Source organism: Eschrichtius robustus, chromosome 15 (assembly GCF_028021215.1).
Source record: "Eschrichtius robustus isolate mEscRob2 chromosome 15, mEscRob2.pri, whole genome shotgun sequence".
In the NCBI taxonomy this organism is placed as follows: Eukaryota; Metazoa; Chordata; class Mammalia; order Artiodactyla; family Eschrichtiidae; genus Eschrichtius; species Eschrichtius robustus.
This window is the reverse complement of record NC_090838.1, coordinates 61,250,588-61,263,583: the sequence shown is the minus strand read 5'-3', so window position 1 is coordinate 61,263,583 and position 12,996 is coordinate 61,250,588. Positions and strand designations below refer to the sequence as shown.

The 12,996-nt window shown below is 50.9% G+C and overlaps 1 protein-coding gene across 2 annotated transcripts; it reads right to left on the bottom strand.

Moving 5' to 3' along the window:
• Positions 1-3,762: 3,762 nt before the first annotated feature.
• On the bottom strand, positions 3,763-12,726 carry NAGK (N-acetylglucosamine kinase). Of its 2 annotated transcripts, none has more exons than XM_068565173.1 (10): positions 12,598-12,726; positions 10,738-10,822; positions 10,484-10,582; positions 9,515-9,656; positions 8,592-8,702; positions 7,776-7,888; positions 6,398-6,485; positions 5,314-5,411; positions 4,736-4,814; positions 3,763-4,081 (listed from the first exon to the last, which is right to left on the bottom strand). In XM_068565173.1, the coding sequence occupies exons 1-10, from the start codon at positions 12,624-12,626 to the stop codon at positions 3,891-3,893; spliced, it is 1,035 nt and encodes a 344-aa protein (XP_068421274.1). In that variant the 5' UTR covers positions 12,627-12,726; the 3' UTR covers positions 3,763-3,890. The 2 variants fall into 2 exon arrangements, with proteins under 2 accessions (XP_068421274.1, XP_068421273.1); XM_068565172.1 differs by having other exon boundaries at positions 3,929-4,081; positions 6,384-6,485; positions 12,598-12,720.
• Between the last annotated feature and the right edge of the window lie 270 nt (positions 12,727-12,996).

The window sequence follows — 12,996 nt, the reverse complement described above, 5'->3', positions numbered from 1 at the left end:
ATTTGGAAGGAAAGAGAACAGCCAGCAGAGGCGGTCAGGAGGAGAAAGGGAGTGGCCTTTGCGGTACATCCCAGCGGGTCTGTGCACGGCCCACGCATCTGCTGTTGTGGACGGTGAAGCGCCGAGCGTGCCAGGGCAGCTTAGCACCTCCAGCAGGCCCAGGCCTGGACTTTGGACCTTTATCCCTATTTCTCAAGTGTTTTAAAAGCTGTTTTTATTCCTTTTTTTTCCCCTAAATACACATCACGTGGTAGTTATTAATACTTTGGGGGAGGGGCAGGGCTTTAAAATTGAAGAAAATACTTTTCATAAAAATATCAAAAATGGAAAAAAAGTTACTTTTTAAAAAATTTGCTATACAAACCAAATGGCAGCTGTTGAAAATCTTATTAAAATGAGAATAAAATGCATTTGCTGGCAGTGGTACCCTTTTTCCTACAGTTGGGTCATTATATCATATTGCAAGGGGGTGTATGTGTGGGGTGTGTTTGACTTTCTCTCAGTATGGATCACAGTTTTAGTTGCATGATTTTCCATTCTAAACGGTGTTACAAAGTAGTACAAGCATTGTCTTGGAAGTCACAGACCTGAGTGAATCCCACCTCCACCACTTTGTGCCTTTGGCCTGAACCTGTTTATTCGTAAAGGTGTGACACCTTCCTCCTGGGGCTATTGTGAAAATTAGACCAAATTTAATTTCAAAATACTGCCTGGCATATGATAGGCACTTAATACATGGTAGTGACAGTGGCAATAATGTGTGTGGCTTTGCCCAGAGGCGGTAACAGGAAATCCTTGGGCTTGAAGGGCAATTGGATAGCTGATATCTTCCTGTTCCTAGGCAAAACTGACCCATCTAGCAAACAAGTAAAGGGCTTCTGTATCTGCCTTTCAACTACCGAACAAGTCTGAGAACCTGCTAGGTACCAGGCATTGTCCTAGGTACCAGGGCTGCTGGAGTTAACAAGCAGACATCCTTGCTCTTGTGGAGGTTAGTTTGGTAACACTTACTCGGTTTACACCTAGCTTGAATCTCCCAATGATTCTCTGAGGGGCTTTATTTTATGGTAAAAAGATCACGGGACCAGACCATAGCCAATGGGTTTTGTTTTGAGTGCTGTCTTTTCTTTGCCTCCTTCCTACAATCAGGTTTTAAAAAATCTGAGCTGACTTGCCTATTTACAGCTTTTTGAGATAGTTATGTCTATACAGGGCCTGAACTATTCACAGGCTTAAAGATGTGAACGGTGTATTCATTCATTTAAAATTTTCATTAAACTAAGTACATTAAAGAGAAGTGCAGATATTGTAAACAGTACAGTCCATAAATTTTTACCAACTTTCTGTTGATATAAGGTGTAACGGTGTACTCATTTTTAATCCTTATATTGAAAATCCTTAGAGCACTCATCGCAGGTAGAAGACATTCAGTGAACATTTGCTGGGTGGATGGCGCAGGTGAGGCTGTGCTGTTCACGAGATCACACAGGTAGATTAAGGCAGTGCCGGCCTCTTCAAGTCCAGTTCTTGTTCCCAGCTCTCTTGTTTGGCTGTTATAAGCTCAGATGCGATGAATACATACATATTCAATGCCTTGGCAGTGCGGAATCCCATTAATTGCTCCTGATATCTTAATTAGTGAAGGAGATTATAAGTTTAAAATTAAAGGGGGAGAATCTCATCAAAAATCACTTATGACCTTCTGCACTGCAACCTCTGTGTAACAGAGCCTAACTAACTGGAGAATAAGCTACCCCATCACATCTCCTTTGGCCAAAGGAAAAAGGAACACAAAGTGACCTTGTGCAGTTTAACATTGCCTTCATTTTTTCAACTAATATTTAGTGAATACTTATGAGCTGGCACTAGGAAGTCCATCAAGCTGTGCTCCTTGCTGTGCTCTGAGCCCTCCACTGTCCATCTGGAATAGCAGAGCCTGGGCAATGGTAAGGAAGTGATGGCTGTACCCTGAAGAACATAAATATGTCTTTTTTTTTTTTTTTTAAAGTTGCCATTTAATGTTGCTTTTAACTTTTTTTTAAATTAATTAATTAATTTATTTACAGCTGTGTTGGGTCTTCATTTCTGTGCGAGGGCTTTCTCTAGTTGCGGCAAGTGAGGGCCACTCTTCATCGCGGTGCGTGGGCCTCTCACCATCGCGGCCTCTCTTGTTGCGGAGCACAGGCTCCAGACGCGCAGGCTCAGTAATTGTGGCTCATGGGCCTAGTTGCTCCGCGGCATGTGGGATCTTCCCAGACCAGGGCTTGAACCCATGTCCCCTGCATTGGCAGGCAGATTCTCAACCACTGCGCCACCAGGGAAGCCCAAATATGTCTCTTTTTAAACTCTTCACCAATAGTTTTAGATTATAAATCCGAAATACTGCTTGATCCTGGTCCTGAGATCATGTGAAAAGACTTCTCCAAAGTTCACCACTCATCAGGAAGTGTTATTAGGACTGAGATGGAGCAAAGGCACTCTGCTGTGGCCCTGACTCCTTGCAAGCTTTTTAGCTGATGATGTACTGGTGACTTGCTGAGAGCTGACCCCAGTGGTCTGGACCATACCTAGATGTGAAGAGGGCTGGCTGTCCCTTCAGAAGGGACTTGTCTTGAGTTCTTATTGTTGTGTTGAGCTAGAGTTGATGGCACAAGAGCCGCTACCGTTGTGTTCTAGACAGTGAAATAAGTGTCATCCGACTTGGGAAACAAGTATTCAAGACCCCGTTGAGAGCCTAATCAGAGCTCCAAAATTATTGGGTAGAGCTCCCTCAAGTGCAGATCCTGGACCTCTGCAGCAGAAATTACCCAGGGTATTTGGTAGAAATGAAAATTCCCCATCTCATCTCATCCTTGACCTACTGAATCAGACACCTTATGGAAGGGGGAAAAATAGAAACCTGAGTTTAAAACAAGCTCGTGAATAACTGATGCACAGCAGTTTGAGAACTGACGTTTAGGACATGATCCGTGCCTCTAACAGCTTACACTCCAGACACCTGGAGAGGCAGCCACTGTGGATCAAGACTCTGGCTTCAGTCTTCACCAAGCAGCACGGGCAGAACAGGAAGCTCTGGGCTTGTCTTGACCAATCAAACGGCAGTATCCAGAGGACAGGAAATCATGTCTGCCCCTCACTGACGTTCATCATTCCCGCTGCCACACAACAAAGTGTCATCCTGTAACCAGAGCCAGGCCAGCAGTCACCAGGAACAGGCAGGCCACCTAGTTGTGTCTAGCTGGCCTTCTTGGATCTCAGCCATCCTCACAACTTCTTAAGAACTCATTCATGCAGAACAACTGCAAAATGTGCTGTTTACCTGTAAGTACCAAATCCAGTGAGGTAAGAATTCTCCCAGATTAGAACTGTCCCCTGTCCCCTAAATCCTACTGGGACTATCAAGAGAGGGTGTGATATATCTAAGGTTATTGCTGGTGATGTTTTCCATGGACAACACTTAGTTCCACTAAAAATGGTCAGGCAGTGATCTTGACCCTTACCTTTGACTGGAGAAAACTGAGATCACAGGTTAACTGGCAGCCACATGGCGTTAAGTATCTAACGTGGTGGGCAGGGGCAGGGGCAGCACACAGGTTATCTGCCTAACCGTGTGGCGAGCAGATTGCAGACCACAGGCCAAGCATCTGGGGGTGGGGCTTTAAACCCTGGGCTAAGACCATCTCTGAGCCCTCTGGGATACCTGCTGGCAGGTGAGCTGAGGATGTACATAGCAAACGTGCTTGATAACACAGTCCAACTGGGGAGTGGGTAAAGTGCGTTTATTTTCTTCTATATGTTTCTTTTTCAAAAAAAAAGAAAAGGAAAAGCCTCCTGCCTTCCAGCACCCAATGTCCACTGGGCTTGGAGGGGGTGGAGCCAGGGCCAGCCCCCTAGGAGAAGGTGTAGGAGTAGAAGGCAATGGCATTGACGCTGTAGTCCATGGGGAGGAGGTGCCCGATGTGCCTGGCCCCTAGGCTGGCCCCGCCCAGGGCAGAGGAGTGCCGTAGCTTCAACAGGGTGAAGCTGGAGAAGGAGTTCTGAGCCTGGATCTCTCTGCCCTGGGTCAGCGCCAAAAGGAAACCTGGAGGAAAGAACGTAGAGGATGGAGGTGAGAGATCAGGGAGAAGGTGGGGACAGAGGGAGGGAAAGAAGAGGCCCAGGCCCTGAGGCATCCTGTGGAGGTCCTACATGCCAAATCCCTAACAGATGGTTGCACCAGGATGCGTGAGTCCAGTAACGGCTGTGGGGCGCTGGAGCCCGAGGCCCCCAGCCCCCGATGCCTCCCGGGGGTTCCTAGGTAGCATCAGGGATCCTGGAGCTGCTTCAGAGTATCTAATGGAAACCACACCGCCACCTGAAACAAGCTGCAAGGTTGCAGAAGGCACATTTCTTTCCTTCTAGGATTATGGTGACTGGGATGTCACCACATGCTGGTCAGAAGCTCCAATTTCAAGTTAGATTTGTCTTTAATTTTTAGAAGGTGGTGCCTATTTAATAAATCCTTTGGAAGAGAATGTCTTTCTAAGAGTTCAAGGAAGCTGGATGGGACACTGTAAAAGGGCTCCCTGGAAGAGTGAAGGTTGAGGGTCTTGGTCTGAGACATCAGTGGCCTGTCCAGGCCTCAGGGCCCAGGTCCCAAGTCCTCCCCAGGGCAGGCTGTTTTCCCAGGCCACCCCCTTTCCAGCCCCATCTCTTGCCCTTGCCTGTCTCAACCTGCCCCCCACCCTATACTCACCTTCCTTCAGCAGCTCCCAGCTCTTCCACACAGAGCCCACACACAGGACGGGGAGGCCAGTCTCCCCTTGGAACAAGACCTGGAGGAGAGCAGAAACGGATATTGGGGGCAAGCAAGCCTCTCCAGTGCCAGAGGGGCAGTTCCTTAAGACTAGCCCAACCTATCCCAGTCACTCTCCCTCTAGCCGAGAACCAGAAGGTGGACTCAACAGAAAAAAAAGGGAGAAAAAGAGAGAGATTCATAAAGGCAAGGTAGAGAACGGAAAGGAAAAAAGAGTTAAGCAGCAACACAGAGGAAGAAAAGAGAAGGGAGGGAAATGGACAGAAGCAGGACTGAAAGAAAGGGGACAGCACATACACCACAGTAAACCAATTTGCTATATATAAACAGATGAGGGAAGGCACCGACCCAAAGAACTTTTTTGTGTTATAGACTTCCTGCAGAGTTTTTCTCATACCCGAAGTTCCTTTAAAATCGTATCCAGTTTACACAGTTTGGTGGGACAGTCTCATTCTAATGGGGAAGGGCCGAGTCTGGCCCAGCAGCTCCCCAGCCTCCATTTCCCCCCTTCAACTCACCGGGTCAATCTCAGGCAACACTGCCACAACGTGTCTGCCCAGCATCTCCCCAGCCTTCCTGAAGATGTAGCGGGAAAGGGGATCTCCCTGCTGAGCACCTGGGGTAGGGAGGAAGGAATGGAGCGGGTGAACACCCAGGGAGGCTCCGGTCCTCAGTTACTCTCCTCCTCTCTCTGTCGCGGGGCAGCAACAGTGCGAGTACGATGGCTAGCAGAGGTCTCAATCAGGAACAGACGCTCACCTCACGGTGTGGGGGTAAGCCAGCCTCCAGAGCTGCCTCTCATCCTTACCCACCGGCCCCCACCAGCTACTTCCACCCTAGGAAGGGTGTCCTGGACAGAGGTGGCTCACTCCAGGCACTCAAGAAGGGCAGCCCCGCTGGGGAAAACACTGGCACCTGGTCTGTACTCCAACTTACACTGAGTTATTCAGTCTGTCCCCGAAGGTCTCTCTGCTCTGGGGACCCAGGACCCTACTTGAACAGCTGGCTGGTACTCCTCTCGGGGCCGCCCACCCCCCTCCAACAGTCTGCTGTTAGTCAGCCCAGCCCCTTCCTAGCTCTGCTCTGAAAGGGCCTCAGACCAGCAGGATCTAAGAGGGCCCTACAATGCCCTGAGGCTTCAGGAACCCAAATTAAGGGAGCATGGACCGTACACTGGGGCAAGAGCAACGTGCAGAAAACAAGCCCTATGGTCCAGCTTCTCCTGATACCCAACCAAATATGCCTAACCTCTCCGTGATTCCCTAGTCCTCTGGGTATCACTCGTTAAAAAAGAAAGTTATAGATCTGCCCAAAGGATAACTGCTTCATAAATTTCTCAGAAACAGACATACAGCCTGCACAAACCGTGACAGCTGTCAAGAAGAGAAACAGGTAATATTAAACGACTGTCAGTACAACCCACGTGTCCTTCTATCTCCACCTCAAGGCCCACCAGGACCAAGGCCCACGGTGGCAGAAAACTGACAGCACTTGGTCAAAGGGAAATTGGCTTCCAATCCCCATCTGAACCCTACTCCACCCTCCAGTTAGGGAGGTCTTTGCAGAACAAAGTCAGATAAAACCCTACCCCATCTCCAGTACCTTCTGCAACTTTCCGGCAAAACCCAGCAAACCTGCATTTATCAAAGTCCCTATACAGGTGGGTGAGGATTCCTAGCCGATCTGGCACCTGAGAGACAGAGAAAGGGCACAAGATAGTCATCAGAAGCAAAGGAAAATTCCCAGTCTGCCCACCCAGTTGGCCTTCCTGATGTCTCTACTGTTTGAAAAGCTGGAATAATATTTAAGCTCTAGACTGCAAGGATTTGAGACTTCTCATTTGAGAAAAGTTATCTGTTTTCGCCAGCATGGCCTCTACTGCTCTTTAGAGGTCAGCCTGGACGCAACACAGAGCACAGATCTGCGCTCACCAAAGAGTCCTCTGCAGTTCCTGGAGGTGCTCTTGAAAAGATTTCTTTGGTCGAAGGAATCTAACCACTACTGCTCATTGCCCCTCTCCCCTAAGAGTCACAATGCAGACCACAGGCTCTGAGAAGTCAAAATTGATTTGTTTCTCCCACACTTATTTCACCACATAAAGTGCATCTTCTACCTCAACTACCTTACACACCTGTAACGCCTTTGAAGGTCCCGAGGAACCAGATTCCCTGGAATACGTTACTAAAATGGAAGAGGGGGTGGGGGGCTAAAATCTGAGCATCTGTGGCAACGTATTAAGCATGTCATACATACTTTTAATCTTTAAAGCATGTCATTTAATCTTTCTAATGTCTTAATAATAATGACTAAACAATGAGAGGGAGTAGTAGACATATTAGTGGTGTTCAGAACCAATCTGCTCAGTCAGCTCGCCTAAGTGGCCCTCAGCCAGAGAGATGTCTCTCAAAGAAACTTACTTGCCTTCTCCTCTCTCAGCCTCCACCTCTGGTGCAGCTAAAGGCAGCTGTTTCCTAACCCACTTCAAATGAGCACAGCCCCAGACAAGGAGGGCAGTCAATCCCTGATGCCCTAGGTGGGAAGCTGTACCCTCCCGAGAACTCTCCCTGCCCCTCTTTAACAGGCTCTCCTCCCTGACCCATACAGCCAGAGGCAGCGCACTGTCCAACATACCTGTTCAGACTTCACCTGCTGTCCCTGTGTCCGTGTGCACTGTCTCCTGATCTCACCCTGCACCTCTCACTTCAGCCTAAATGGCATCTGCCTTCACCTCGCCGCAGAGTCTAGCTGCCCAAGGATGAAGTCTAGCCTGTCCCCAACCTACCCTCTCCTCATGCGGGGAATGCATGCCCACCTCATTCTGAATCTGGTCCTCACAGACGACTTCTCCATCCTCCAGCTCTGACAAACAATTCACCCCGACATCCCCGGGCCCACCCAGTCCCTCTCCTGAATTCACTCCTGCTCGGTCTCCCACTGCCCTATCCCAGGTGTGCATGTGTACCAGGGGCAGGGGAAGTACCTGGAAATAGTTGAACATGGCCTGTTTGACATAGCCAATGTCATGAGGAGCCGCCTCTAGGTTGTCGATGGAGTCAAACACTATTTTCACTGCTTGGTGTGCAATCCAGTAGGCTGCAGAGAGCAGAAAGGGCTAAGAAGATGGGGCAATCTCCCCGAGTTCACAGGGAAGGAAACTCAGACCTAGACAGGGCTGAGTATTACAGAGAATTAGGTGCCCCCAATTCCCAGCCTGGGGTCCTCTAATTAAACCATATCTGACTGATCCACGTAAGGGCAAGCTGGAGGGGGAAGACTGAACAGGTGAAGCTGTGTCACATCAGCTCCCATCCCCACATAAAGACCAGGTCAGTCAGCTGCCACCCAAACCACCAGAGTCACTGCCAGGAGCTGGACCCTAAGGGCCCTTATGAAAATGTCCACCTGCTACCTATAAAGAGGTGATGGTGGGAGGAGCTTCTATACCCCCTTCCCACGAGCAGACTGGTACAGCATTTCCCGACATCTATGGCCTTCACCTTCACAGTGTCAATTCCCTCCTAAGGACTCCAAAAGTCAACACCGGTAGGCAACGGCTATTATGCTGAGGCATGAATCTGAGTCCCGGGTGCAAATCACTGCTGAAGAGCACGGCCAGCCACTAGTCCAGCATTTGCATCTCTAGATCTCTTAGTCATTATCTTGGACTCAGATTCAGGTGCTCTCCCCAGAGAGCCCCAGGGGGTCAGCAGGCGGAGGGGAGGGGAGAGGAAGGTGGGGAGCTGCAGGAAGTGAACGGTCCAGGACCCTGAGCCAGGCCCAGTCGGCGTGAGCTCACCTGAGCCCTCGTCTCCCATCATGTGGCCCCAGCCACCGCAGCCGCTCTCAGAGCCATCGGGGTTGATAAGCCTGCAGTTGGAACCTGTCCCAGAGATGAGCACGATCCCACCTGGGGAAAGGGCACAGGAGGCTCAGTGCGGCCGAGGCCCTGCACAGAGCACACAGCTTCTGACTGAGGAAGAAAGGACAGAAACCAGCCCCAAGCAAAGGGATCACCACCCAGTTTTGTAGAGAAAACCGAGCCCAGCTAGTTTCCTGCCTGAAGATGGAGGGCCTGGGTCTCAGAGAAACTCCAATCACATAGTGCCCTTCTCTAGGGAACACAGAGGCACACGAGTCTGTGTCTCCTTGCCCAGCCAGTCTTCAAGTGACTACCTGCTTTACTGAGTCCCTACCATGTGCCAGGGATTGTGTCAGACCCTATTCACACAGTGATCCTCATTCAGCACCCTAAACCACCTTATGAATACAATTACCCCCATTGTATAGATAAGGAAATTGAAACTCAGAGCGTTCCATAACTTCTCCAAGATGGTATAGCTGGCAAAACAGGAGCTGAGATTCAAATGCCAATCTCACGATACCATCACTTTTTGTACTCCCGTCACAGAGTTCCTCCCATTGTCTTTTCAGCACTTGCTGCTTTCTCCAGCCAGCTTCATCACTGCACCGCCCAGGGGCTCCCTCCTCTGCAACGGAGTCTTACGTTTGACTCCTTTCTTGCCTCCCATCAAGACACCCTTCCTGCCCTCCCTCCTTCTGTCCAGTCCCTGCTCTGGCAAACTTCAGCTAATGAAGGGAGTAGGGGCCGTGATGAAGGCTGCCTCCCAGGTATTTACTAGTCAAGTTCTGCCAGCTAAATCTAAGGGGTTTCCCCAAGAAAACCGGTTCTCAACCTCACCCCTCCCTCCACCTCCTCACCATCCGGCGTAGCTGTGGCGATGGAGCCGGCGGCGTCAGTGGTGATTAAGTAGCTTTCACTCAGGTAGGGAAATCGGTCCCTCAGCTCCTCCATCAGGATCCTCACCGCGTCCTCCTGATCCCCACCGCTCAGGGATAGGCCCTAGGCCACGCGGGAGGTGAACGAGCAAGCAGGGCCCCAGACCCAGCTCCTTTCTCAACCCCCTCCCCTCCTAATATCTGCTCCCTGCTTTCTACCGCTGGGCATACCCTGCTCATGCAGCCCCAGTCCGCCTTCCGCCACACACACTGCCTCATTGAAGGCTGCGGCTGCAAGAAGAACCTGGACTGAGCCCTGACAAGACGAGGGATTCAACGATGCCAGGTCAGGAGCTGGGGAGGACAACACTGCCCTTAACAGAAAAATCAGGCAGAGGAGCAAGTCGAGGAGAGATAAGCTTGGTTCGGAATGCATGGGGTTTGGCTGTGTCTGCAGGACATCTCACTGAGGATACGTCCAGGAAGTAGCCAGAGCTACAGCAACTTGGGAGAAAGCTCTGAGCCAGGAATAACAGGTAACATTTAATCAGCCCTTATGGGTCAGGCTCTGTGCAAACCACTTTGGGATGTATCATGCCATTTTACCATCCCAGCAACTCTGAGGTAGCTACTGTTATCCGTATTTTCCAAACGAGGAAACTGAGGCTTTGAGCAGATAAGTAACCTGCTTAGGGTCACACAGCACAGATGCTGAGTGACAAAGCTGGGATTCAAACTGAGGTCTCATGGCTCTCCAAAGCCCTGTGCTCTTCCAATCCTTGTGGCTTGTAGGTGACAGTGCAGCCACAAGAGTGGATGTGATCAGGTGAGTTTCTAGACCAGAGACTAAGCCCTCAAGGCCTTTCCCTTTGCAGTCATCAGACTCATCTAGTTCAAACTCGCTGTCTCAGTGTTGCTGTGACCTAATTCCCAAACTCTACCCAGACTCACCAGGCTTCGTAGAGGAACAAGAGGATCCACCCCTGCTTTCCGTTTGGCCCTGTTCACCATCTCGTTGATCCTCTCCACACACTTGTCTGTCCCGATCAGCTGGCCCCAGTCAAGGGAAGGAGGAGTTACAAAGGCCTGCCTGACCTCTGTCGCCCCTACAGGCTGCCAAGTGAGCCCCCAGCCCCCACCTTAACAGGAGTTACAGAGAATAAAACCACAGTCAAGCCCACTGGTCCCCTCAGTGTGGCCTTTACCCAGTGGTTTGTGCTGAGTCCATCCGCTTCTGCCAGGATCTGCCCATCCTCTGAGAGTAAAAGGACCTTGGATCGTGTGCCTCCCCTACAGAACACAAGGGGGCACTCAGTCTTGCTCAGAAAAACCTGCAGATACAGCTAAACTTGTGCAGTCCTTGTCATAGGCAGAGCCCAGAGTGAGGGGGACAGCTTCAGCAAGCCCAATCACCATTCCCAAACCCTCCTCTGTGGTTGGGTGTTTGCTGCGCTCTTGGACTTCCAAAACATAGTTCCTGCTTAGCTTCCCTTGGGGGTATCCTACTGATCCTGCAAGACCCTACTCATATATCACCTTGTCCTTGAAACCTCCGATGTGTGGCCCACCACTATAGCTCCATTAGTTCAGCCATGTCAGTGCCCCCATGGACTCCTCTGTATTAGACGTGCGTTAAGCTGTTTTCCTGTCTGCCTCTCACTAGACTACAAGTTCCACTGGGTCAAGCTCTGGATCATTTATTTACCCTCATGCCTGGCACAGGTAACACTCAGTAAACGTGACTAAAAAGAATGGCACGTCTCTCTGCTTCTCTCACAATAGCTAACGGCTGCCTTTAGCAGCTCCAGCTGCCAAGATTTTCAAGACACCCTTGTGAGAAATGCTGGCCAGATGACAGTAAGAGTTAATACCTGCTTAAGCAACTAAATGGTCAAATGCTTATCACTGGGAGAAATGGTAGTTTGGAGGGAGGTCTGTGGTGGTGCGATGTACGTTTCTTTATTGATCAGTACTTTTAGGAATATCAGAAAAGGACATTGAAGACCTGCTGATCAAACTCAAAGATGACAAAAAGTTTCAAGGGGTAGTTAATGCATGAGGTGGCAGATTATCATCCAAAAGAACCTCTTGACAAACTGGAAAAATGGGTCATATGTTACACGTGAATATAACAGGGATGAACGCAAATTTCTGTAGTTTTTTTTAAAAAACAGTGCAATAAGTACAGGACAGGGGAGTCCAATCATAACAATGCATGTGAAAAAAGAAGACTTTGGGGTCCATTAGTCAGCAGTGAAATGTGACTGCCATAGAAGTAATGCAATCTCAGATTCAAAAGTAAGTGCCCTAGCCCACACCCTCTATTGTGCCCTGATTTGACACACCCAGATTCACAGAATGTTGACTGGCAGGGGACTTGGCGATCATTCGGTTCATCCCTCTTATCACTTCACACACGTTGTAACTGAAGCCCAGACAGGGCAAAACTCTTGCCCATAGTCACACCGAGGGGAAGAGCTATTACAAAAAGACCTGCAGACAAGCTTCCGAACAGGAAATAAGCAAGAATAACAGAGGGTTGGCTCTAGAGTGAGTAGCCTGGAGTGCCGACAAGAATGGAGGGGTTTCAGCCTCCCCCAGCTTTAGGTCCCAGATACCTTCCGGCAAAGATCACTGTCCCGGATTCCACCACACTCCCGCTCCCCACCCCCAGTCCAGCAACTTCACACCTGACACCTGTTCTGCAAAACTCTCTCCGGAGTGGGAATGGAAAAAAGAAGCTTCTCCAGCGGAGCACTGTGGAGTGGGTCTTTCGTGGGAGAAAGGGCTGTGGTTCCGCCGCTAAACACAAAGGACCCCCCCCCCGGGGTGTGCTCGTGGCACACAGTGCCTACAAAACACACGACCGCGCGCGCAAGGGCACCGTCGCGCGGGCACACACTCCTCCACAAGACCCCCACAGCCCAAAAAAGTGGCCGGACCCTGACTGAGGTGGGAGGTCACCAGCCTGCCGACCTGGCCACGGCCTTCCTTCCGCCCCGCCCTCGGGCCAGAGAGTGGCCCAGGCCGCCCCTTCCGGACTCCCTCCTCCGGACCGCACTCACCCCTCTACACCCCCATAGAGCGCGGCCATGCTGCTGCTACCGCCACCGCGGATCCCGCCGTTTGCTTCCCTCCTGTCGGCGATCCCTGCCCTCCAGCCCCGCTGGGCACCGCCCCGCGTCACGTGAACGTCCGTGCGGTCCAGCCGACTCCCAGTGCGCGTGCGCGGGGCGTGGCACCGTGGCCCGCCCCCAGCCTCAGGGCTGCTGGTCTGGCTGTGGCACCGGGCTGGGTGAGTGCGGTCCTCAGCGGCTCCTCCAGATCGCCTCCCCGCCTCCTGAGCCCTGCTTCTGGAGATGGATACGGGATCCCAAGCGGAGGAGCCAGGAAGGGGTGTTTGGGCCGGACCCCCTAGACCCGTTGCCCTGCTCTCCCCTCAGTGCCCGGAAGTTGCTGGCAGC